Source organism: Cynara cardunculus (assembly GCF_001531365.2).
Source record: "Cynara cardunculus var. scolymus isolate 2C chromosome LG 2, CcrdV1, whole genome shotgun sequence".
Classification (NCBI taxonomy): domain Eukaryota; kingdom Viridiplantae; phylum Streptophyta; class Magnoliopsida; order Asterales; family Asteraceae; genus Cynara; species Cynara cardunculus.
Window position 1 is genome coordinate 67,351,691 of NC_037529.1, and position 27,054 is coordinate 67,378,744.

A 27,054-nucleotide genomic window follows, 5' to 3' on the forward strand; every position below is an offset into this window, starting at 1 on the left:
CTATCTTGAAAAAATGAATATAAATAAAGAAAGCAGATTTAGTGTATATATATGGCAACCAAGATTCTAAATAAGGTGGGATCACGTATCATATGGTCTATAAATCAGATTATCCCATGTTTTAAAGAACTTGCAAAATGTGATTTTTGAACCAATGGTCATGGTAATGGTTCATATTCAAAGGTAATGTGTATTTTAGAGTCCTTAACGTAGTTGAATTTGTCGGAGTTCTCTTTGAAGCATTTCGTCGAACACTTTTCGTGCAACCAATCTTGAACAGGTTTTATTCTCATTGCTATTATTGGAAACAAATTTCAAGATTAAAAGCAGAAAAAAAAAACAAAAACAAAAACAAAAGAGAGCTCCAAAAGAACCAGGTATCATAAAAAAAGCAAGGAACATGAAGGAATCAGCAAATAACAAAAAGACAGCCACAAATAGAATCTGCAGAAAGAGGGACGGAATCCTCTTCAAACTTTTGGCAGAGCAGGCAGCAATGGAGGATGTGTTGTACGTTATGCTTAAAACATGATACCATCCAAGTTTCAAATACTTGGGTGGGCCCCGAAATGCATTTTGAAACGATACTTGGGTGGGTCCGAACTCCGAAGCGCATTTTTCGTTTCAATACCTGCGTGGGCCCTAGCGAAAATTCTATAGGTGGGATCTCAATATGATAAATTTATAGGTAAATTATATAAAAAATTAACGCATTTTAATTTGATTTTTATTTAGAGTAATGTGTTTTTAAAACTTTTATTTTAGTATTTAAGATGTAAAATTTTGAATATTAAATATCCGGTAACCGGTTGAAAATTAATTTTAGAATTAAAAAAAAACTAATTTTAGATTAAAAAAATCTATGTTATTAACTACGTCAGCAAATAATATTGAGTTATATACCACATCACTCGCCAATTAGCATAATAATCAGTTAACGCTTCCACCGGTTACATGGGTACTTAAATGTTTAAAACTTTACATCTTAAGTACAAAAATGAAAGTTTTGAAAGTACGTTACTCAAAATAGGAATCAAATTAAAGTACGTTACTTTTTCATGCAATTTATCATAAATTTATAAAACATTCTTGTGGTTTTTATTTTGTTGTACTCCATTATTAAGGGATATTTATTTAATTTTTAATAATTTTATTAAGAGATATTTTTTAATTGTTAGAAGTGAATATTGTTCATTTGTTTGGCAAAAAAAAATGCTTCTTAATGGTTTTAAAACCTTCTAAATGATTTTTTTATCTTGGCCCCCTAAACCATTGAGCGCCTGAACAATTATCAAACAACCATATTCCATTTTGCACTATATCATAAGAGTCTCTTAAACATTTTGATCACTTAATCATCTTGCACCAATCCATTAAGCAACTGAAAGTACAATGTTGTAATAGAAATTGATAATGTTGTAATAGAAATTGATAATGTTATAATAAAATAATTTTGAAAGTACAATGCAATAATAAGAAATGTCATGTCAGCACTATCATACATGTTGACAGCCTACGTGGATGATGGGGTGACAAATAAACATAATATTCTTTATTTATTTGAAAGATGGGGTTGAATGGCCCAATAATTGCTAAATGGGCCAAATAGCCCGGCACTTAACGGACCTTACCCTGAAAACCAAGAAATTCGCCTCCCGCTTTTTTCCTTTCTGCATAAAAAACACTCACTCACTCACTCCCCCAAACCCTCTGAAGATTTGAAAATTTTGAAAAAGGAAGTGGGGAGAAGATGAGGGAAGAAGAAATCGAGAAGTTGAGAGGAGTGGTTAGAGATTGCGTTAGCAAGCATCTATACTCGTCGGCGATCTTCTTCGCCGACAAGGTCGTCGCCTTCACTTCCGATCCCGCCGATATCTATATGCAAGCACAAGCCCTATTTCTTGGTCGTCATTACCGTCGTGCTTTCCACCTTCTCAATGCATCTCAGATCGTCCTCCGTGATCTTCGTTTTCGTTATCTGGCCGCCAAATGCCTCGTCAGTATACTCTTCTTGCCCCAATTCATCATATTTTTATTTGATTCAAGTTTATTTTACTGCGTTTTGGGTTTGGATTTCTTCTTTACTTTGGAAGTTTCTCATTCAAAAATGGAAAAAATCACTCCTGTGTACCTCACTAGAAAATCAAAATTTCAGACTAGGAGTATTTTGTGTTAGTTACTAGTAGTCAACATCAATCTTGTGCTTCTTGAACCTATAAATTTCTCGTTTTCAGTTTAAATTTCTTACCAAGTTTTACTAATTTGTTGTTTTTTAGACTTCAAAATTGAAGATGTGATTCTTTTTGGATCATTGTATCGTTCTGTTGCAAAATTGGGTGCCAACATTTCAACCTTTCACACTAATCAAGACCATGAGCGAAGTATTGTCTATGACGGTGCTTCTGTTATGTGCTTATGTGGTAGTGGTTGGCTGATCAATATTGATTTTTTTGAATGTGTCTGATCAGGAGGAACTGAAGGAGTGGGATCAGTGTTTGCTAATGCTTGGAGAAGCTAAGGTGGATGAACATGGAAATTTTAGTGATACCAAGGATTCTAATGTCATGTACCTGGATAAAGATAGCGAAGATCGTGAAATTAATGTAATTTTCTATTTGCAGTTCACTCTAATTTTAAGTCCATATCTTTCAATTTTATTCGGTTTTGGGAAGTGATATACTAAATCATATCAAGGAGGAAAGCCAGTATATTGAAAATTTATTAATGTATTGTACTGTTTAGTTTCAAAGACCTTTAAAATGGAAAGGGGAATAATTGATTAAGACAAGATTTTCTATTTAAGCTTGTACTGTCCTAGAAAAAAACTATTGCGATTTTCTGAAGCACTTTCTGCAGTTCCTCAGATAGAAGTGTCTTGGTGTTAGGCTCCACCTTCACTTAGCTTGGGTGTATTAGATAGTATTTGTTTTCTTTATTTGGTCCGAGCCCGACAACTTTGCTTGAGTTGTTTCATGTGATGTAAACAGGCCAAAAGATTTCTTTCTTCAGTATGTTTGTTGAGTTGTCAGTCAATGGTATTTATGCTAGTTATCTACTGTAAAGATGTGTAGAATAAATTGATATCATGAACTTGAGTTCTCATAATATCTGGACAATTAGCGATCAGCATGACTATGTTGATCAGAAAATTAATGATACATGCTTCTTTAGGTATGAGAGAAGAAAGAGGAACCAAGCTAGGAATGAGTGTTCTAATACTTTTAATGTCCCTTTATCCAGAAAAAGTAATGTCATGCATCACTGCTTAAGTATTTTATATTGCTCATGAGTTTGAATCTCTTCATTGTAATTTCTTTTGAGCACAAAATTGCTGCCTTCTTTTTTTCTATGATTTTTACTAATAGAACAACTTGATTTTTTTTTAAATCTCCTATATTCATTCTCTTGTTCTTTCATTCATTTTTTCTTGCGCATAAAATGTAATTGCTAGTTCTGATTGCCAAGAACTCATACATCTATCATCTTACAGATATCATCAGCAATATGTTTTCTTAGAGGCAAGGCATATGAAGCTCTGGAGAATCGTTCTCAGGCACGACAGTGGTTAGTTTCAACATGTTGCAATGTGGATTCGTAACACAATTATGTTTCGATATGACTTTACTTGTACACTTATTTTGTACTCTTAGTTAAACCTGGTAGAGGTATCTATTTGGCTTAATTTCACGTAGAAGTCACCAATGTCCTGCAGGACCCTTGTAAGAGTTGCAATGTTTGATATTTGAAAGAAAAAAAGGTATTGGTTTGAAGTGATGAATTCCATCTTATTGAGGACTGGAAATAGTAGTTACATCCTTTATTAGGATGTTTCAGCTGTATGAGTTGTTACCTTTGTATATGCTAATAAACGCTTGTATAATCTAGTAATCTAGATGGTCGTACATAAAACTTTTGTTCAAGTCCAGACAGGAAAGACTTATGGGTTTCAGAGAATATGATATAATCTCCGAGCTGTGTTTTATGTTGTCAGAAGGGGGGGGGGGAGGAACACAATAGTGAACAGGGGATAAAGGGTTACAGTTGAATTTGTAATGTTGTGGAATCCATGAGTGTTTCAGCCATTGTCTCATGCTTTGAGGATGTAGTTATAATCAAATGATTAACTTCACAGGAATAGGAATACAGTGTTGATAAATCCATGCTCTTGCTTCTTTCTTTGTTTCACCTTCTAGGATTTTAGGATTGTTCTTATATATATGAGTGTGTGTGTGTGTATATCTACAGAGGCAATGATACATTATACATGAGGATTAAATGTTGCACAAAAACCAGGGTAAAGTTGCAAACTGTTGAAAATCAAATTTTGATGTACCAACATTTTTCTCGTCTTTTTATCCAGTCTTTTGTTTTTTTGGAGAGTAACTGTCTAATTTAGAATATCTTACTCTACTTATGATGCTCTAGGTACAAGGCTGCAATTAGAGCTGATCCTTTATGCTATGAGGTAAGCACTACCATATGCAGTTGCAAGTTTGTGTAAACCATCATCTTTCTTGTTTTGTAGTTAGTTACTTACCATTCAACATCATCACTGTTTTGACTCCTATGGACACCATGTGCCATCTTTATGTCTGGCTATAGTTTTAGTTGTCTCAAGCAACCTGTACTCTAGCAAGGGATGGAAAATTTAGCATTTCCTTAATACCGTAACTTTTTATGTCTCAAGAGCTTGCTTACATGTTACAATTATATGCTTTGGAAACTTTGTGGTTCCTTTCTCCACAAAGAAATATGAGTATTGTTAGCTTGGTTTCCTTTACCAGTACTTGGCTGTTTGATATGTTCCACTTTTGTACAACATATTCTGAAATACTTATATGTCTTTGTGCTTTTTTTTTCAGGCCCTGGAATGTCTTACTGAGAATCACATGCTAACATGTGAAGAAGGTAGCTCATTTGCACTTGATCTAGATTATTTATCTTGATGTCATCCTACTGAGGCCATCTGATTTTTTTTAAATGTTCATTGTCTCCTTAGAACAGGCTGTATGCATCTAAACATTCATTTATATTTTATTTGCATGAATACATTGTTTATATCACAGTGGTCACCATGTCATTGTTTGATTTGTTATTGAATTTCAGAGAAAAGTCTTCTTTCATCTCTGCAGTTTGCTCAAGAAGATGGCTGGCTTTCTTCATTCTATTCATGTTTAATAAAAAAGGTATCTGTAAATTCAGAATGCATATGTGATATTTGTTGTATACAAATGATACATATTACACTTTCTAATACAGTGCCGTCTTATCTTGTGATGTCACTCATTCTCTTTCTCATCTTTCTTTTTGTTCAGTATGATAAAGCAAGTGTTGTTGAAGAGAAATTCAATGAACTTGAGCAAGAAGATATTAGCATAAAACCGTCAAACCAGAACCTGATTTGTACACTAAAAAACAACACAGATCTTTTGGCATGCAAAGCTGAATACTACCATCAATGTGGTGAATACCAAAAATGCTTTGAATTGACTTCAGTGTAAGTTAACCCATATCTGACAGAAAAGGATATAACTAATTGTACCTGATACCCCTTGATCTAATGGTTCTTGAATATTTGCATCATGGTTTGGTCACCCAGATTGCTTGAGAAGGATCCATTCCATCTTAAAAGTACCATGGTTCATATAGCAGCTGCAATGGAGCTTGGACACTCAAATGAACTTTATCTCATGGCTTGCAACTTAGTCAAGGACTATCCTCAAAAGTAAGAAAACTCTGTAAGCTTGTTAGGTTCATCATGCACATCATTTTTCTTTCTTTTATCAAGTTATAATTTATGAAAATATATGTTTCTTGCATTTGTTTTGTCTTAAATGCTAATAAGTTTTTCATGGCCATAAGTCCATCACTTGCATTATAGATAATGTTCACAAGGGACAAATATGTGAAGATGTCATCTACAGGGAAAAATTGAAGACAAGGTGATATCGTGTACACCAAGGAAATCCTGTTCGTTATTGCGAGTAGCTATAAGACTGCAGCTATATTAGGATTAGGATAAGGACATTTATGGAAGGATTGCTTTAAAACACGCTTTGGTGATCTTAATATATATTTAAAATGCATTAATTCAAACCAAACGAACCTAATAAATTTCACATGAGTAGGATCCGGGGATCATAAAATGTATGCCGATCAATCCTCTAACCCAGGAGGTAAAGAGGGTGTTCCTGTGAAGAAACCCTGTTAGCGGAAAAATAATCTTTGCAAAGAAGTTTTTGCAATTTTTTTTTGGAATTTTAAGCTATCACAAAAATTAGTCAAAAACAAGAAACTAAGTTAAGAAGAGTTAAATGAAGAGCAAGTAGAGCGGTTAGAGCTAGTGTGCACATTAAACAACATGAGAAAGGATTGAACAAGAGTGTTGAAAACGTAAGGAGGAGAACTAGACATCTAATCTACCTAAGACGCAAGGTAATCGAAATCCCCAATCTGGCTAAACTCGCACCAAAGCTACTCAAGGCTGCCCTCAAAGACCCCCCACTACCTGTTCTAGAACTCCAACACTTGGCTATCTGCTCTCCAACCCTCCCCCGTCCCGTCCTCTTCTTCTATCCCTCCCTGACCACAAACTACAAGTCCTTACACAAAATCTACTACCCTAGTCCCACATCTCTACAAATTCTTATCATTACATCTCTGATGAATGATTCATGCTATAATTTTGTATTACTTGCTTGCAAATGATGTTACACCTGATGTCAAACTTGGAATCAGTTTGAGCACAGCAGTCGTTTCTATTCATCAATTTCAGTTTCAGCGTACTTTTATATTAACCGTGGCGATGCAATTAGCATGTTGCTTTCCTTTTTATTATAGATATACAATAGTTGTGACGAAATGACTCACCGGTGCTTTTTGCTATTATTTGCTTTCCACAAGGGCGATATCATGGTTTTCTGTTGGTTGCTACTACTATTGTATCAAGAAGTATGATCAGTCACGTCGTTATTTCAGGTAATACAGTGTTCTTTTTTTTGCTGCCTGCTAATATGTTCATCTTTGTGTTGTATTCCCCGTCAACCAATGAGCAAACTTTTGTGTTTATAATAAGAATTAGTCCAATGAACTGTCATAAGCTCATTGCTCATTTAGTGGACAAGAATCATAGAAGGAATTAGTTCTTACCTATACCTGTCTATCTATGGCCCTCTTTTGGACGCTCAGGCTAAAACTTTTTATTTGCTCTTCAGTTGTCATGCAGAGATACCAAATGCTAGCTGTGAATTAAGCATTGCATTTCTTTTGCTTATGATTTGATTATTGGTTGGCCGGGTGTTTTATTTGATTTTATTCATAACCAGTTGCTCTGTACTCAATTTAATGACGCTGGCTATCTTTTTCTTTGACAGCAAGGCCACTAGCCTAGATGGAACGTTTGCTCCTGGTTGGATAGGGTATGGAAATGCTTATGCAGCCAAAGAAGAAGGTGACCAAGCTATGTCAGGTTATCGCACTGCTGCTCGTTTATTTCCTGGGTAATGCAACTTTTTCTTCATTCTTTTCTTCTATGTGAAAGCAAACGCTACTCTTGCTTGTGAGTATATGTTTCACAACTTGCAGTTAATAATTAAATTCCTTTAGAAAGGAGGATAGCATGAGGGAAATTCCAAAGCTGAAAGCTCTAATATCCCATTCATTCACATTCTTCCTTTCGTTAAGTGGAACTTTACTGGTTGCTATTTGGTGTAAATGTGTGAATCCTTGCTTCTTAGTGACTTGAAGAGAGAACATAGAATGTAAAACTCTAATTCCATTCCAATTCCTTCAAAGTCAAATTCCTTTAACAAATTCCATTTCTTCAGAAAACATTCTGCACACCAATTGTTAAATCATGCCTTTGTGGTCTTGACTTGCATCATCATATATTCATAAGTGAATTATGTATTTTCAGTTAGAGGCTAAATCTTGATGTTTTCTTTTCACAGGTGTCATTTACCTACTTTGTATATTGGAATGGAGTACATGCGTACACACAGCTTTAAACTTGCTGATCAGGTACTATATGACATTGCCAATTAAGACGAAGGATTGTGTGAGAATAGGAGTTAAGGTAAGAAGTGTAAGAAGGGATTTGGACCCTTGATCGCTTTAATCTCAAACCAGCCCATCAATTGCGCTTATGGGAATTGATCGGGTGCTTCTCATTAGTGTTGATCTAGTGGAACTTTTCAATTAGGATTGATCTAAGGGTGGAGATCCCTTCTTACCCTTCTCACAATTAACTCTCATTCTCATTGCAACCCGTCAATTAACGCCTATAATAATCTTCCTCACTTTGGCTTGTTATTGGTTTTCCTTGGGTGTGTGGGTTTTTAAATGATGGAGAACCTAATATGAGTTCTTATCTGGTATCTGTTCAGTTTTTCATGCAGGCAAAGGCCATTTGCCCGTCGGATCCACTTGTATATAATGAACTTGGAGTTGTTGCATATCATATGAAACAGTGAGCATCCTTTATATCTTCTTTCTTTATTTCTGCTTTTAATAATTGGATGTTTGGTAGCCATTATATTATCCTCTTCCCTTATTAACCAACAAACTAATGTAAAACTTTTTAGGTATAAAAAGGCAGTATGGTGGTTCGAAAAGACTTTGGCTCACATGCCATCGCCATTAAATGAGATGTGGGAATCAACCGTCGTTAATCTTGCTCATTCTTTAAGAAAATTAAAGTATGCACACTTTTTTGTTTCCTAACTTTTAGGCTTTATGACTGTTGAACTTATAGTTGTTGTGATGTATTTTCGAATCAGGAGGTACAGTGAAGCAATCACGTATTATGAAAAGGCCCTTGCGCTGTCGACAAGAAGCTTAAGCACATATGCTGGTTTAGCATACACATACCATCTGCAGGTAACATTGTGGCCTTACTAAATTATAGGTTTCTGCTTAAATTATTCAAATTATATCTTATATGCATTTCTCTCTTTTGTATGTTTTGCACAAGCCGATGGTCTTTCATGCAAACAGTTGCCTTAGAGCATCTCCAACAAATTCTCCAAAATGGAGAAAATAGGGATTTTGGGCATGTTTTTTTTTATCCAACAGATTCTCCAAAACCTTTCTCCAAAGTGGAGAAAGTAGGAGAGAGTGTAAAAATCTCAAAATTTAGAGAACATCCCAAAAATGATTACAATGAGAGAAATACTTTTTAATATTTTTCCACCAATAGGAAACTTTGAAAATAAATAATTAGAGAGAAATAATACTTTATTCCAAAATGAAGTATCTGTTGGAGTTGAATATATTTTTGTTTTTAGAGATTTTGAAGTTTCATCCTCCACTTTGGAGAATCTGTTGGAGATGCTCTTACTGTTGATATAGAGGTCAGGTTAGGTCGTCTACATTTTAGCCCACAGACCCCACCTGTTGGGATATACAGGGCTCGGTTGGTCTGGTTTGCTTATATAGGTCAGGATGCCAGTCAACCATTCTATCACAAAGGATCCTAAAAGATAACCAAACCAAATGACCCAGCATATTCCACTTGAAAGCAGGGTCTAGGGGGATCTGATCTACAAGTAGAGCAGTTGTTTATTATTTTTACGGAATCCAATTTTGAAATTTGTGTTTTTGACAGGATAATTATACTGCTGCAATTACATGCTATCACAAGGTAAGTTACGAAGAATCGTAGGTAATGATATAATATATATGTTTTGTATTTGCAAGTAGTAAATGGTTTGATATGATATGAGCAGGCGTTATGGATTAACCCGGACGATCAGTTCTGCACGGAAATGTTGACGTTGGCCCTTGTGGACGAAAGCCGGCAAGGCGTTGAATCGGAAACATATATTTAAATGAAAAAATGTGTATTATTTGTTGGTAGGGTAGGACTAGGAATGAGTTTGTATGTTGTATTAAAGCAAAACATTCATTCAACCATATATATATTGATGACTCCAGGAAAAATAAGTCCCCACAATTTGCATCCTGCTGCTTTTTGATTTGATTAATTTTCTTTTTACTGTCCATCTTGTTGTACAATTTTATGTTATGGTATTTGCTTACCGTGGTAAGAGTTGTCGTCCTCACTTACCGAGTAAAATTTTTAGTCTTTGTCTCGCTCTTTCCGGGTAAGATTCTTGGTTCGTATCATATTCATCCGGTGAGGTAACATGACTTGGTAAGTGCTTATTCGAATAAACATTTGGTAAACGGGACTAATAGTAATTGGTTGGTTGGTCTGAATGATGAGATGTAGGCTGGTATTGACACAAATGCCTTGCAACATCATTACCTAATCACTCTATAAATTTTGTTGCGGATGGCATTGTCTATAACCTATAAATTCTCACTTTTATTTAATTGTATTGTTTCAAAGTTATATATGAAATTTGATTTTATCGCTTTATGTATTTGTTGCATAATTGTTGCGAGATACATCTTCATTTTAATGTTTCGTTTTATTTTTCGTTTCTGTTGATATAATAAAGTTTATGTGGTTTTGAGAAATATAATGTTCTTACTTTTGAATAAAAATAAATTTGAAGACGTCATAAAAATTTGAAAAAGATATATCGATATTAATATCAAATTAACTATTTTAAAAGTTCTCGTTTTTTTGTACAATTTCTTTAATTCAATTTTTAATTATACTTTAATTTAGGTCAAAATAAAGTAATTTATTTTTAGCTTAATAATAAATTTTTTTTATAGAAATTATGATTCTGTTATAACTCAATTAGTATTCTAATTATATTTTAGATCTTTTAAATTTTAAATGAGAGGTTTATCTTGTATTTGATTATGTTTATCTGCACTTAGTTATACGAATTCAAAAATTAAGCTTTAATAGATTGTACTTACGTATAATTTACTTATAATATTAAATTTTAAGTAATATGCATTAATACACAGTACTTCATACATAAAGAATGATTTTTAAGAATTTTTGTCAAATTTATAATATTATATATATATATATATATATATATATATATATATATATAGGGGAACGATCAAATGCAAACCACTCAATTTGTACAAACCGTGCAAACTTCATTCAACCAATCACAATTTTTCATTTTATTCATTTTTTTTGTAATTATGAGAGGTTGATCAATCATTTTTATTGTGGAGGGTGAATCATAGATATTATCATCTTCATTATTTTAATTTTTAGAGAAATACATGAAACAGTTTCATTAATTTTAGAGAAATACATGAAACAGTTTCATTAAGTATTATATGAAACAATTTCACAACCATATATGAAACAACTTCATCAAAAAAAGTATTATATGAAACAATTTCACAAGATTAAACAATTTCATGAAAAAATTTCATAAGATTAAACAATGAAATTGACGGATGAAGGTGGTTTGCACGGTTTACACAAATGAGGACGGTTTTTATTTGATCACTCCTCTATATATATATATATATATATATATATATATATATATATATTAGCATTGATGTATATAAAAAATTGTATAAAGAATAGATTTAATGATTTTAAAAAATTATCCTAATTTTTTGGAAATAGAGACGTCATGGCTTCCGCGAAAGGATCTGAATGAATAGTTGTCTTGCTTTCAGTGTGATGAATATTTAAATAGATTTTTTTGTATTCTATCTTCCTCTAATAAATTTTCTATACTATCTAAATTATTTTATAAAATATTTGATACAAATTCTTAAAAATCATTTTTAATATATGAAGTATTATATATTGATGTATATTACTTAAATACAACTTACTAAAGCTCTATGTTTGAATTCGTGTAACTAACTGTCAATAAATATAATCAGATAAAGAATAAACATCTCATTTTAAAATATAAAAATCTAAAATATAATTAAGATAATTATCGAATTCTAACAAAATAATCAATTATTATTTTTATAAAAAAATTATATTATTAAACCAAATATAAATTACTTCGTTATTGAACATAAATTAAATTATAATAAAAAAATTGAATTAAAAAATTGCACAAAATATAGGAATTTTAAATAGTTAATTTGATATTAATATCGATATATTTTGTCAAACTTTTATGATCTCTTCAAATTTATATTTTATTTAAAAATAAAAACATCATCGCTTTTTCAAAATCACATAAGACCATATTATAATATCGACTGAGATAAAGAATAAAATGAAATATTAAAATCAAGATGTATCTCACTGCATTGCGCGAGTACCTTTCTAGTTATATTATAAAACATTTGATAAAACCTTTTAAAAACAATTTTTTATACATGGAGTACTGTTTATTAGTACATATTATTTAAAATTTAAGATTACAAATAAAATTTTGCATAAGTACAACTTATTAAAACTCTATTTTTCAATTCGTATAACTATCTGTAGACAAACATAATCAAATATAGGATAAACATATCATTTTAAATATAAAAAATTTAAAATATAATTAGAATAATCATTAAGTTCTAACAGAATCATTATTTTTATAAAAATTATATTGTAAGCCAATGATAAATTACTTCGCTATTAGACTTAAATTAAATTACAATAAAAAATTGAATTAAAGAAATTGTAAAAAAAAAACTTTTAAAATAGTTAATTTGATATTAATATCAATATATTTTTTCAAATTTTAATGATATCTTTAAATTTATTTTTATTCAAAATTAAAAACATTATTTTTCTCAAAACCATATAACTGTACTATATCAACAGCGACTAAAAATAAAACGAAACATTAAAATGAAAATGAATCTCGTTGCATTGTGTGAGCGCCCTTCTAGTTTTATAAAATAGAGAAAATATGAAGTTAAACCGGTAATAAGAAGTTTTTAAAAAATTTAAACATTTCCGACTTATAATAAGTTTATAAGTGTTTTTGTAGAAAAACATAAATCGTTTCAAATCAGCAATCCCAAACACCCCCTCAAAAAGGATCAAACAACAACAAAATAACGAGAAAACCACAACGACAAGAAGGAGCTAACCAGCAAGACTTTCCCCCCCACCAATCAAACCCACGAGATGTTGAATATTTTCACATGATTTGAGACCTAACGGAAAGAAAAGTTGTACCATAAAAGCCGATCAATATGGAGCCTAGGTTCCCCCTGGAAAGTTTGATTGTTACGATTGCACCAAATAAAGTAAAGAGTGGTCCAAATTACGACCTTCCAAAGCCGCACTGACTTTGCTATATCCTCTGAATCGACAAACTCAATCAACTTTACAATTAATACCGGTGAAGAGAGACGCTACCCCCCACCAAATAAATATACCCTTTCACAATTGAAAAGTCATCAAACAATTTATGAAGCAATGGTCGATAGATTCGATGTCGTTGCAACAAAAACAGAGAAGAGAATGGAGATCCACCTTATCTAAGGGGTAGTTTACCAAACGCTTACTCGGGTAAGTGAACATCAAGTCATTTTACGTTACCGGATGAATATGGTAAGGATCAAGAATCTTACCGGTAAGAGCGAGACAAGGACCCAGAGTCTTACCCGGTAAGTGAAGGCGGCGACTGTTTAAGTTATAGATTTCAGAATCGAAATGTTGGTATAAAATATAAATCAAGTGGTAGTTACTAATAGAAAGTGGTTCGATTTTTCTAGACAAATGATGCAAAAGAAATATTTGATAGAAAAACGAGCAACAAAATTAGGTGACGTTTATTTTTTAAGAGGTGCTGAAGTTTGAAGCCTGAATTCACTTCTGATTTATAAGAGGTGGTCCTAAAGTCTGAAATTTGTATCAGTAAGATTGCTTGGTTTTACGTCTGAAGTCTGAAATTTGAATCAGTCAAATTAGTACAAAAATATAAAAGATAAAGTTTTTGTTAACAAATCTATTTCATCCCCTAAAATATGAATCATTTAATAGAGGACGGATTAGGATTAAGAGGCATTAATGATACATTTATCACTTCAAATTTTAAAGAACATTTAGAGCTTTTAGCTCTTATTTTAGAAATAAAACAAACGCTTTTAATACACAATCAGACTTAAGAGGTATTAAGAGGTAATTTTAAAAATTAAATATGCTTTATTCACCAACATATGATCCATTGATACAGATTATTAATCATGTCGATCCGTTCAAAATTCGATCGAAAATGCCAGAAGATCAAGGTCGCTAAATCCAAGTATATGTGTTCATCTGGATTCAATTGGCTCAAATTTGATACTAGAAACAAAACACACACGCTAGAAGATCACGGAAAGCCAACAGATCTCACCGGATCATGCTTGCTTTTGAAAGGGGCAACTACCGGTGTTTGCCGCAGACGAATCAGCGATACCGTTTTCATGTTCTGAGATCAACGATCCTTTGAGTAGCTTCGAGATAAGATCTGCTGGATCGTAATAGATCTCAACATCTTCAGCTCTCAATGATTCATCAACCTTCCATATTCAATCCAAAATTGCGTTTTAGTTTGGAAATCGAAAAATGATTTCTGTTCAAAACTTGTATCGACGATCAGATCGAGGAGACGAAGAAGAAGTACCTTGAGGATGCCCATGCCGAAGAACTCAACCATCTCGCCGGTAGGAGCATTTCCTTTGAACGGACCTTCGAAGTAACCCCAATGCCGGAACTTGTATGATATCACCGGTGGTCCGGAATGAACGCTGATGACCTCCCACGCAAATCCACGAGGAAATGCCGATCGGAAAACATCGTGAGACGATTCGAAGGTCTCTTGTTCTGCTTTGTAATACTGGTACTGTTCTGGAAGAGTACTCTTGAGCAATGCATTGTAACTCCCCACCTTCAATGTTTCCTCCGCCGATAACCCCTCCCTCCCTGTTTTTTTAACTTCATCGTAAATTTCACCGTTTCCATTTTAGGGGTGTTTGAGATTGCTTGTAAAAACAACTTATCAACTTATTTTAGTGTGACACCGATAATAAACACTTTTGAGTGTTTGGATAAACAACTTATGTCGGTGCCAAACCGGTAATAAGGAGTTTTTAAAGAAGTTATACTCTTATGATTTATAATAAGTTAAAGTATTTTTGTAGAAAAACAAAAGTTATTTTAAATAAACAATCACAAACACCCCTTACTTTGACTTTTATAACTTAAATAAGGAGTCAACTTAAAATACCTATTTTTATATTGAAACTCTTGTTTAAGTTTTAACCTCGTATTTAGATTTAGAAATCATTAATAAAAAACTTCAATTTTCAAGAACGTTTTAATGGATAAGATAATTAAACGCTTTTGATAAGAACTAGAAAGGTACCCGCGTAATGCAGCGAGATAAATCTTGATTTTAATATTTCATTTTATTCTTTATATCAGTCGATTTTATAATATGGTCTTATGTGATTTGGCCTACTAGGAAGTCAGTCACAAAATATGAGGATGATTTGTGAGTTTGTTTGTTGCATTTATCGTATATAAATACTATATACTTACAAGAAAAGATTATTCTAAAAACAAGAAGGAAAGCTTAACAGTTTCAAATGTTGATTATTCAATCTGCTATATGCTGTGTTTTTTTTTTGTTTATCAGACATACGTTACGTAGGGATTTTGTGCGTGGTTCCTTAACTCAATACCTACGCATTGAAGTATCATTTAATTCAATGTTTATCAGATCTTATTGCCAAGTTTTAATGAAATTATCAACAGTGTGACTTAGAAACAGTTAGAAAACAGGTTTACCGTTGACAATGAGCTTGAACTTATCTGGATTGATGGTCTTAAAGTCTTGAATACGAATCTTGTGGCTCAGCTCCATCTCCCATGACTTTATTGCATTTTGAACAGTTTCTTCTATTGATCCCTTTTCCCACACCTACAACCATATTAACAGTTCGAGCAAATTACATGAAAAGGTAACGTATTTTAACTTGATTCATATTTTGAGTAACATACTTTCAAAACTTTCATTTTGGTACATAAGATGTAAAACTTTAAACATTTAAGTACCCGGGTAACTGGTTACAGATTAATATTAAAAAAAATCGTGTCACTAACCACATTAACAAATAATACTGAGTTGAATACCATATCACTCGCCATATTAGCATGATAACCGGTTAAAAGACAATATATGCTTCCAAGCTAAAGATATATGATTAATATTATCACATTGGGTTTAATATATGTATTTTCTTTTATCTATAAATAGAGTAAAAAATTTAGATGACAGTAGCATCATGCATAACAACAGTTATAATTTTATGTTTGTGTAAAGATGTTTCTTTGACGTTATATCTGGATGAACGGGCTACAACAGTTTTCTTGAATACCCATATGGTAATTGTACGTGCTATGCATAGAGATGTCTTTCCAAGTATCGAGATTTAATTAGAAAACACCAATTTTTTGTTAACCACTGGTGTTCGTGTCGGTTTACGCACACCTCAACTTATCTCATGAGCCCCTAGAGGACACAACTAGGAAAATTCCCGATGGCTTGGAGGGAGTCGAACATGTGATCTCCAAGGAGGATCCCCAAACACCTTGGAGGGACACCAATAGGTTCGATTGTGTTTTTTGAGACAAAACGTAACGACGATTCAAACCATGACATTCAGAGGGATCTGAAACCATGACATATAAGATATTTTGTTGTCTGAAAAATGACAACACATACCATCAAACTGAATACTAGATCCAAAATACTTCTGTGGATGATTAAAAATTACGTGTACTGTATTTTCAAGTCATCGATGACAAAAACACGTGTCGTACCTAGTTTTCTTGAGAAAAAAAAGCGTGCAAAAAAGAACGAGACATGAAACATCAGACAAAGATGTCTATTTAATGAAGAATGATAACAATATATCATATGGGTACAGATCAAACCTTGGTTCGGCCTTCTTCGAAGAGCTGGTTAACGACATCAAAATTGGGAGGACCACCGTGTCTCCAAACAGTGTTCTCGGATTCTTCATGGAGGAACGACCGATACTTCTCTCCGGCCTTCTTCGTTGCTTCTTCAAGCTTTAAATTTTCCATCTTCCCTTTCTTACTTCTCTTGTAATCTCAAGTGGAATTTGTACTTCAAATGTTGTGATCCAAGAGAGGAGGCTTTATAGATATGATGGCACTACAAGGCTAAAATGGTAATTACACGCTTGTGACAAGATATCATATTTTGTCACCGTTTAACAAAAATAATAATAGAAGATGGATATTGATGTAAATAATTTTTTTTTATTTCATAACATTTTGAAATACTTTTTTTTTTGCTTAAAAACAAACTAAAAAGATATATCTGAACTGAAATATGGTTTTTAATTTGATTATTTAGAGGTGGTAATTTTGATTTATTTAACCAAACTTTGGCTTAGCAGTATTTGAGCTTCTTGCTTCTTAGGTTGTCACAGGTTCAACCCTCATTATGAGTGAAGATGATATGTGAGTTTATTTGTTGCATTTACCGTATATATATATGATAGTTTCAAATGCATTTATTTAATAGTGTGAAACTTTTTAACGTGTATTTCTCGTTCACTATATGAATAAAAAAATGTTTCTCATTTATTTTATTCACAAATTGAACACAAACATATATGAAACAATTACGTAAATCATATCCTTTAATAAAAATAGATCGTATAAAATAATATTTTTTTATATAAGTTTTTACGAGTTTGTAACATTTTTCTAGTTCTTATTTGATTATAGTCATATACATATATATATAATATATATATATAYACACACACACATACACACACATAGAGAGAAAGAAAGAGAGAGATGGGTTCTTGTGAGACTAATTTATTTTCATGTGACCCATAAGAGTGTAAGACTACAAAAATAATACTGAACTTTTACAACAAAACATTGTAAAGGTATAAAAAACGCTGAACCCTTGACAATGTTTTATTATTAACGTTTAAATGTTATTTTATCGTCTTATAAATTAAAAAAAAAAAACAGACCGGTTTTATATGATGAGAAATTTATAATACATAAATAAATAGGTTATATTTACGTAAAACCCAAAGGCATGCATTTAAATATAAATGAATTATTAACACAAACATGGATGGCGGCTTATCAAGACCATACAACAAAACCGTACCTCCCGCTCCTTCATGTGCGGATCTATGTTCAAGGATTCCTCCGTAGATCTGGTGGGAAAAGGATAAAATATACGATATTAAATGTATTTTTATATATTATTAAATATATTATTATTTATTGATTTTCTCAGTGAAGAATAATGAGAAAAAGAGTCAAGGTTTTTTCTAAAAAAAACTTATTAGTTTCTTATGTCTGATTCGTTAAGAGGTAAGGTCAATCAGATCGTTTGTTTTTTTCTAGTTTTGTAGAGACATTTATGTCTTATTGTTCTTTTATCTGGTAAGTGGTAAACCAACTATTGTTTGCCTCTTAGGCTGCGTTTGGTACATGAGACGAGACATGATGGGACGAAACAAAACCCACTGTCCCATGTTTGGCGTAGCATGCGACAGAATAAGAACTCATTGTCCCACGTTTGGCGCGACATGGGACCGAGACAAGAACTGAGACAGATGGGACAACATGAGACAAAAGAGTTCTTGTTCCACCAAAATAGGTGGAACAAGATGGGACAAAAATGAGACAGAAACTAACAATTACTAATCTATCCTAGTTATATAACTTTAATATGATATTGTTTTAATGGTCATCACTGCTAGTTTCAGCCGTCGCCACCACTATCGGCGGTCACCGACGGCCACCTCCACCTCCCCTTCCACTACAACAACATCCTCCAGCGCCTCCACAACCACCGTCCACCAAGTCCATTGCCACCTCTATCATAGTCGACCACTGACCACCATCGTCCATTGCCACCACCACTACCGCTGTTCGCCACCTTCAACTCCCCCTCTACTGCAACAACCTCTTCCACGACCTCCACGACGACCACCATTCATTGCCACCTCACCTCTACATAACCACCACCACCACCACTATTTTCACTACATCAACCACAACTACCTCCTCCACCGTTGTCAACCGCCACCACCACCACAATCTACCATATTCATGTCTTCTATAACCACCGTCGTCCACCAAGCACCACTGCCTCTACCTCTACCTCCATAACCATTGTCGGCCACCGACCGCCATCGCCCGTTCCACTACTACCGTCAGCCACCACCATAACCAAAACCACCTCCACCACCACTATTACTACCATCAGTTATTTTTCATTCAAATTTGGTACAAATATGAAAATTATGTACAAATATTTATTCATTAATTATTTACTTTATTTCTGTTAATTATAACTATTATATAATATTTAAAATCATCAAATAACTTTTGGGGTAACTTGTCCAGTCCTAGTCGTACCAAACACCAGACATACTCCTGTTATGTTCAGTTCTGTCATGTCCAGTGCTAGTCGTACCAAACACCAGACATACTCCTGTTATGTTCAGTTATGTCATGTCTAGTCCGACCCTCTTGTCCTGTCATGTCCTGTTCAATTCTATCCAATTATGTTTGCGTACCAAACGCTAAGTTGTTGTTCTTCAAACCCTCAACAACGACGTTTCTCAATCGATTAACCTTAATCGATCATTTCTTTCAATCAGTCTTTACCAAACCAATCATCACGTCTTTGAATTTATGTATTTTGATAGAATTTAAATGTGTTAAATGTGTTAAATATGTGAAATGAATGCTAATTATAGTTTAGATGTAAATTTCGTAACGATGATGCATAAATATGTGAAATTGTATAAATTTTATTTATAAATATGTGAAATTGTATAAATTTTATTTATAAATTCAACAATATAATTTTTTAATGGGTAAAATAGACAATTTAAGTAAATTCAGATGTTTATCAGTTTACAAAAACAAACGGTCTTATTGATTCATATTTCAGACGTCAGCAACACCTCTTATAAATCAAAAGTGAAATAAGATTTCAAACCTTAACAATTCTTAAAAAACAAACGTTACCTTAAGGTGAAAAACATAAGAAATGATCTCATATTTAATCACCTTTTTTTTATTAATTACTACCAATAATTAATTATTTACTTATTCCTTTATCTTGTTATTAATTTAATTTAGTTAACTGATGAATAAATAATGTTTGGTAAAAACTAGCTGATAAGCTAAATGAAAAGTGTAAAATAACAAAAAAAGACGTTTTGAAAAATTAGTCAATTTTACAACATTTTATAATATAATTAATATAATTTTCTAATAATATACTACGTTAATTAATACAAACAAGATAGTAAATAAAAAATAAATAATATAATATGTTAATTAAAAGAGTTCCAAACTGATATTATATAAATCATAAATTTTGGATTTATTAAAACAAATTTTAGAAAAAATCTACATTAATTTACGATTTTAAATAGTTGTTACGTATAATATGAATAAAACTAAAATTGGTCAATCTGATGTATACAAATCAATTAATTTTTTTCAAAAATACAATTAATAATTCATTTAAATATTTTATTTGAATCACTTGTCACATTTTTATTATCCGTAAAACAAAATAAGTATAACTTTAACTTTTTTGTAACTTACATAATTTTTTTAGAAGTGTTATATTTATTTTTTGATAATTACATAAACTCTCTCTACTAACTAAGGTGACGTTTACCAAACGTTTACCCGGGTAAGCACTTACCAAGTCAGTTTACATTACCGGATGAATATGGTAAAAACTAAAAAGCTTACCCGATAATAACGAATGCAAGAATCGAAAGTCATGTCCGGTAAGTGAGGATGACGACTCTTACCATGGTTAGCGCTTACCGAGATAAATTGTTGCATACGATGCGTTTTAGTGAATTAAATTTTATCCGATAAGTAAGCGATAATGTTGAATTTTACCGGTTAATGATTACCGGGTAATTGTTTAGGTAAATGGTCTCTAAGACTCGTAGAGAGAAAAGAGAGTGATGAAATAAGGTTAATGCATACACTAGCCATGTATTTACAATTTTAAAAAAAAAAGTAGGCCCATGGCTAACAAAAAGAAGCCCATTAGTTTAAGCCCAAGTCCACCAATATCTTCAAAATTCGGCACAAGCCTCCTAGCCCAAAAGTGTTGACAAAAATCGACCCAGAAAGTTATAATAAACTATGAGGGCATAGATGTAAAAAGTTGCTGACTTGCAAACTTTATTGTGAAAAGCAAAAGAAGATGGGAGGATTGTAAAACTTTCAAAAGTATAGGGGTCAATATGTAAATAAAGTCACAATTCCGACTTATCGATTCCAAATCCCCAATAATACCTTCCTTTTTTGGGGGCACGTCGGAAGCGAGCGAGATGACAACCGGAGACGAGAACGGTCAAAAGCTTCTGCGTCTGTTGTGTTTGGTCGGTGCCGGAAGTAATTAATCGGTTCTTCTTCACTCTTCCTTTTCCTACAGCTATGAATTCCATATGAATGTATAAGATCAGTAAATTGATTTAGAATTGCCTTCGATTAATCAAATCTGATCCGATAATTGGTTGTATCAGTCCTTGGTACGGCTGTGTTCAACAAGTGGAGAGGTGTAAAGAAGTCCACGTTGCGACATCAACAGCACCGGCAATTGTTGGAGGAGCCATCGAAAGTCGTCGATTAAGAACTTCATGTTGAGGGTACACTTCAAATTAGGGCTTCGTATGGATCTCATCTGCCACGAAATGGTTTCTTCTCTGATCAACTTGTTATTATTTGTATCGGTAACTGAAAATTGTGTCATTTCTTTTTCGAGTTATATTAAACGCGGTTCGTCTTGGTATTCGTGTTGGTCCGATCTTGAATAAATACCTTAGATGTCATATATTCTGATATTCTTCATCTTCCTAATCCTATTTGTTTCGTTCAAATTGTGTAACAGAAAAGTAAAATCGGTAGAACAACCGAGATATCTGAAATGTTTGATGATGTATGGTTCCGCGACCATCAAATACACGATCTAATGGATATTTGCAGGAAGAAGACATGGAAGTCGCCGGCAATGACGGCATTCGCCGGTGGTCAGATCTTAAGGTTCGACTGGACTTTGGAGTTGTTGAAATTCGCAGAAACATTTTTAAGAAGATGAATCACTCGTCAGAAACTCAGGGTGCAGAGAATTCTACGTATGGTTGAAACAACTTAAAACTGCTTCTTGTTTTCAATCACTTACGACTTGTTTGATAGCGGTTTACTAAGTTTAATGAGGCTTGGTTTATCCATGTTCTTAATGATATGATTAATATTTATTTAAATAAAAAAATATCATTAACGATGTTTAACACTTTACATTTTATTAAAATACATTAATTGAAAGAGGTGATGATTGATTTGATAATGATTGATTGAGAAAAATGATCGATTAAAGTTAATCGATTGAGAAACACGGTTGTTGAGGATTTGAAGAACAATAAAAGACAAATAAGAGGTTGGTTTATCTCTTATTAGATAAGAGAAAAATAAGATATAAGTGTCCCTGAAAAATTAGAAAAAACAAACAGTCTGAATAACCTTGCCTCTTAAATAATCGGACATAAGGGGCTGATAAGAGTTTTTTTTTTTTTTTTTTTTATGAAAAACAAACAAGACATATTTTCAAACTTACGCCTCTCAATTAAAAACACACTTCTTCTACCTATAAAAAACTATCGCAAATAAAACCAGACTGATTTATATAGACAGATTAATTCATATAGACAACTTTAATCATACAAGAGTTAATAGAAATCCTTAGTTGTTTATCGTTGTAAATTTTTATTATAAATCAAGGTTAAAAAAATAATGTAAGTTATTATTATTGAAAGTGAAATCTATAATTTATATTGAAATAAAGTAAAAGTTACAAGTATGTGTACTAACACACAAACAAGGATCGTATGAAAATAAAAGTTCATGTGAGAAGTATAAGAATAAATTTGAACCCTTGATTACTTTTAATCTTACCTTCACCTTATGAATTGCGTTTGATACAAAAATTGATTCAGTACATCTCATTACTATTGATATTCAATTACGATTGATCAAAAGTAGATATTTCTTCTTACCTTTCTCTCGATGACTTTCATTATCATCGAAATCCAACTCATACAAATAATTAAATATATTAAAATACCTTCTCTTGGAAGTGATCAATGACAAGATGGGATTCTGAAAACCCACGGACTTGGGTACTTGTGATTTATACGTAGTATTTTAATTCAGATAAATATTTTGGATACATACTGTAACTATTATATTGATTAGTTCAACTATGATAGACTAAGAGGCTGTTTGTTTTTAATAAAAAAGCTATTAATGTCTTCTTAAGTTTGAATCGGTCAGACATAAGAGGATTCAATGTGTTTGGTTTTTTTTCTTTCAATTAAGAGCTTAAAAGCTTTTATTAGGTCTGAAAATTTAAGTGGTTGTGAAACCTCTTATTACCTCTTATTTCAAATTGTCGCCTACCTACTCTGATCTCTTTGCGCTCAATTTCTCTAGATCAACTCTTCTGTCTCGATCTCTCATCTCTCAACTTTGTCAACTGTCGATCCATATCAACTCTCGATCTCTCATCTTCAAACTTCAGATTTCAGACGCAAAAAACAAACAGTCTGACTGATTCAGATTTCAGACTTCAGCACAACCTCTTAAAAATCAGAAGTGAATTCAGACTTCAGACTTCAGCACCTCTTAAAAAACAAACGCCACCTAACCCTTATATCCCAATTTAATATTGAGATCTCATCGGTTCAGATGTTTTATGTTGCACATGTTCAAAGGCTTTGTGTGATATACATGTCGAGTTTTAAATATGCATTTAGTATTATATAGACTTGAGATTATGTGAGACCAAAGGTTTTTCATGAGACTCGTAACACCAATTCTCAACCTTTGGATTAGATCTACAATTTGAACATTCATGATCATCAAATTGCCACGAGGCTTCTCAATAATCACAAAATTGTCACCGTCCAACTTTAGATCATTAGATCATTAGCTTATAAAGTTGATCAATGAACATAAATTGGTCTTACGGGTCTCACGAAAAACCTTTGGTCTCACGTGAACCCAACCCGTATTATATAATCAGAGGATAATACTATAAACTGTTAAGGCCATATTCATCCAATTAAGTGAACCGATGTAAATTTCCATCAGAATTTCTTTGTATTACGTTGTTGCATCAACTTTGGTCAAATTATATATGTATGGTTCCATTATTTCACTTATGTCATCTTTTAGTGATTCGGTTGTTTTATTTTGTAAGTATTTCAGTTTCAAATTATGTAAGTGACGTACGATGTTTTAAGACTTCAATATTGTAACTGAGTGTACATTGTTTATGTTATTATCCATTATATTATAAGATTAATTAGTTGTCACTGTCGTAGGACAGTAGAATGTAATACATCTTCCCAAAAAAACTCGAGATTGTTCTAAAGTTTTCCGTCTTTTTCCGTAAATGATATCATATGATTCTTTTTATTACAACCTTTTGACGAAACCACCAACTCAACTCACCTCCTACATATCTTGGTACCATCAAATGCATTTATTATAAATTACACTAAATTTGATGTTCTGATTAAATATGCTCTACTCATTTTACTTTTGACCGATTGTTATTATAAGAAATAAAACGAGATAAATCATTTAAAAAAACATTTTCTTGTAAAGTTCATATGACTATATGTTATTAAATTAATATCATTTAATTAAATTGTAAAGTTATTGCATGATATTCATAGAACGAAAAACCCTTTTTCTGAATAACGATAATTAATAAAAGAGAAGATGTGTTGAGAACGAAAAAAGACGCGGAGGTATCTGAAGCATACGGGGGATTAGCCGTACAGTTGGTCGTGGGAAACGAGCAGTGGGTTATGCGGGTACAACACCACCTTTGCTTACGGGTAAGGTGCATGAGCTTATGTTTTCGAATCCCACGTAACACACGACTTTGGTCGCGGAGAAAGTCGCAGGGTCGAGCCTCTGTTTGAGTTTTTTTCCCGATTTTGATTCGATCCTCGATCTCGTTTGCTAGTCGCTCTATATTATAGTGACTTGTAATAACTACTACAAGACATAGTTCTTATAAGTCATTTGTATTTTGTAACTTCTTGTACAAGAACCTTGGTTTTTAACAGAGTTTTGTGTAAAATAATATTTTATTAGTTTAATAGATTTATATTTTATTTAAAAGATTAGAAGGAGGCTTGTAGGGATGGCTCTACAGGTTCTTATGGGTCGTTCCGAGCACCGACCCACCGTAAAACCAGGACCCATATAAACCAAATGCAGTGTTCACAAACAAGACCACCCTCACCTTTTAATAACCAACCCCCAAATACATATGGATTTCCAACGATTCTACGAAACATGGTACGACCAGCTCCACCACCATATCCACCACCTTACCAAAGCCCCTCGGCCTCCCAGCACTGACGACCACCACCACCAACTCACTCAACTCGTCAACAAAGTCATGTTCCACTTCTCCGAGTACTACCGAGTCAAGTCCATCGCCGCCAACCAAGATGTTCTTTCCATCTTCTCCGCACGCTGGTCCACCACCCTCGAACGCTCCCTCCACTGGATCGCTGGATGGCGACCCACCACCGCCTTCCACCTTATCTACACCGAATCCAGCATCCTTTTTGAATCCCGCATCCTTGACATCCTCCATGGTCTCCGTACCGGCGACCTCGGTGACCTCTCGCCGGCTCAGTTCACCGGTGTCAGTGAGTTACAGTGTGAAACTGTTCAACAAGAGAACGCCATCACCGATCAGCTGTCGGAGTGGCAGGCGTGCAAATATCTCTACTCCTCCTCCATTAATATATATATATATATGTATATATATATATATATATATATATATACACACAGTACCATGAGATGATAAAATAACACTGAAATTTCACGTGATTTCAAGTCTATATATCTACGTATTTGTATATAAAATTCTTAAGCTTTTTGGTGTGGGTTTATAGCAGGATGAGGCAAGTGCGTTAATAGGTGGGACATGTGTGGATCTAGACAAGAAGATTGAAGGGCTGGTGAAGATTGTGGAGAAAGCCGATGAGCTGCGGCTGCGGACATTGAAGGCGGTGGTGGAGCTACTGACACCGCAGCAGGCGGTGGAGTTTCTGATCGCTGCGGCGCAGTTGCATTTTGGAATCCATAGATGGGGTTTGAATCATGATCGTGAACGTGCTGAGAAATAATGTCGTAGGTAGGGGGTATGATAACGAGTTCTTTCTTTTTTTGTGTGGTAATCATCGGAATGGTTATGCACCGGAAAACCGCCATAGCCACGGCCGTCCCTTTTTTGCATTACAAATGATCAATTCATCTTTTTGTTGATGTATGGTTTCTTAATTACCTTGAAGATCATCCTAATTATCCAAAGGCACTTATAATTAGATTAAGGAAATTAATTAATTTCATCGTTTTTTGAGGATAAAAAGTTGTCGTCAATTTATATGTTGTTGGAGCAGTCAAATAATGGTGGTCATACGAAGTGGCAAGGCGCAGAGATGATATGTGCATGCAGAATAACACGTGTCCACCACGTGTCTCATTTGCCTTCTCATCGAATTATTGAATTCCGGTGAATTAATATTCGTTACCGGTAATACCAATTCTTACCTTAATTTTATAAAATTGGTTTAAAAAATAAAATTTGGTGTAAATAATGTTGAATATCAAACTTAGGGGTGTTTATCAAATATTTATCTCGTAAGTACTTATCAATAAAGTGTAACACTATTATTTACTTACCGGGTAAAATTTTAATTCATCAAAACAACATTGTATGTAACAATTCACTTGGTAAGCGCTTATCATGGTAAGAGTCGTCGTTCTCACTTACCGGGTAAGATTTATGATCATTGTCTCGTTTTTATCGAGTAAGATTCTTAGTCCTTTATCATATTCATACAGTGAGGTAATGTGATTTCGTAAGTGTTTATCGGGGTAACTTTTTGGTAAACGGCCTCGTAGTGTGTTAATATTCGTTATATGTCACGAGATTCAGCAAGGATGTGTTTGTTAGTAGGTGTTTGTTAGTAGGTTAATGTAATGGAATTTATTCGATCCGTTATGCATGTCTTGGTTTAATGATATGAAAAATGACTTGTTAAATAAACCTTGGAGAG

The 27,054-nt window shown here is 33.2% G+C and overlaps 3 protein-coding genes and 1 long non-coding RNA gene across 6 annotated transcripts; 3 read left to right on the forward strand and 1 right to left on the reverse strand.

Annotated features, from left to right (window-relative positions):
* Nucleotides 1-1,750: 1,750 nt before the first annotated feature.
* LOC112507249 (anaphase-promoting complex subunit 6) lies at nucleotides 1,751-9,942 on the forward strand. The gene is made up of 16 exons (XM_025111734.1): nucleotides 1,751-1,996; nucleotides 2,469-2,603; nucleotides 3,491-3,564; nucleotides 4,426-4,465; nucleotides 4,863-4,908; nucleotides 5,107-5,186; nucleotides 5,316-5,497; nucleotides 5,600-5,725; nucleotides 6,904-6,978; nucleotides 7,374-7,499; nucleotides 7,950-8,019; nucleotides 8,385-8,467; nucleotides 8,583-8,696; nucleotides 8,778-8,877; nucleotides 9,605-9,640; nucleotides 9,726-9,942. Exons 1-16 carry the CDS (start codon nucleotides 1,751-1,753, stop codon nucleotides 9,825-9,827), a joined length of 1,635 nt encoding a protein of 544 aa, XP_024967502.1. The 3' UTR covers nucleotides 9,828-9,942.
* Nucleotides 9,943-13,992: 4,050 nt separating this feature from the next.
* On the reverse strand, nucleotides 13,993-16,979 carry LOC112507088 (pathogen-related protein). The gene is made up of 4 exons (XM_025111501.1): nucleotides 16,790-16,979; nucleotides 15,641-15,773; nucleotides 14,475-14,773; nucleotides 13,993-14,370 (listed from the first exon to the last, which is right to left on the reverse strand). Exons 1-4 carry the CDS (start codon nucleotides 16,940-16,942, stop codon nucleotides 14,209-14,211), a joined length of 747 nt encoding a protein of 248 aa, XP_024967269.1. The 5' UTR covers nucleotides 16,943-16,979; the 3' UTR covers nucleotides 13,993-14,208.
* Nucleotides 16,980-21,204: 4,225 nt separating this feature from the next.
* LOC112507412 lies at nucleotides 21,205-21,739 on the forward strand. Of its 2 annotated transcripts, none has more exons than XR_003068525.1 (2): nucleotides 21,205-21,309; nucleotides 21,430-21,739. It is a non-coding gene; the product is annotated as an uncharacterized LOC112507412 (long non-coding RNA). The 2 variants fall into 2 exon arrangements; XR_003068524.1 differs by having other exon boundaries at nucleotides 21,205-21,298.
* A 3,441-nt stretch (nucleotides 21,740-25,180) lies between these two features.
* On the forward strand, nucleotides 25,181-26,375 carry LOC112507905 (protein DOG1-like 3). 2 transcript variants are annotated; one of them, XM_025112656.1, is made up of 2 exons: nucleotides 25,181-25,700; nucleotides 25,888-26,375. In XM_025112656.1, the coding sequence occupies exons 1-2, from the start codon at nucleotides 25,248-25,250 to the stop codon at nucleotides 26,119-26,121; spliced, it is 687 nt and encodes a 228-aa protein (XP_024968424.1). In that variant the 5' UTR covers nucleotides 25,181-25,247; the 3' UTR covers nucleotides 26,122-26,375. The 2 variants fall into 2 exon arrangements, with proteins under 2 accessions (XP_024968424.1, XP_024968425.1); XM_025112657.1 differs by having other exon boundaries at nucleotides 25,182-25,700; nucleotides 25,891-26,375.
* Nucleotides 26,376-27,054: the final 679 nt, after the last annotated feature.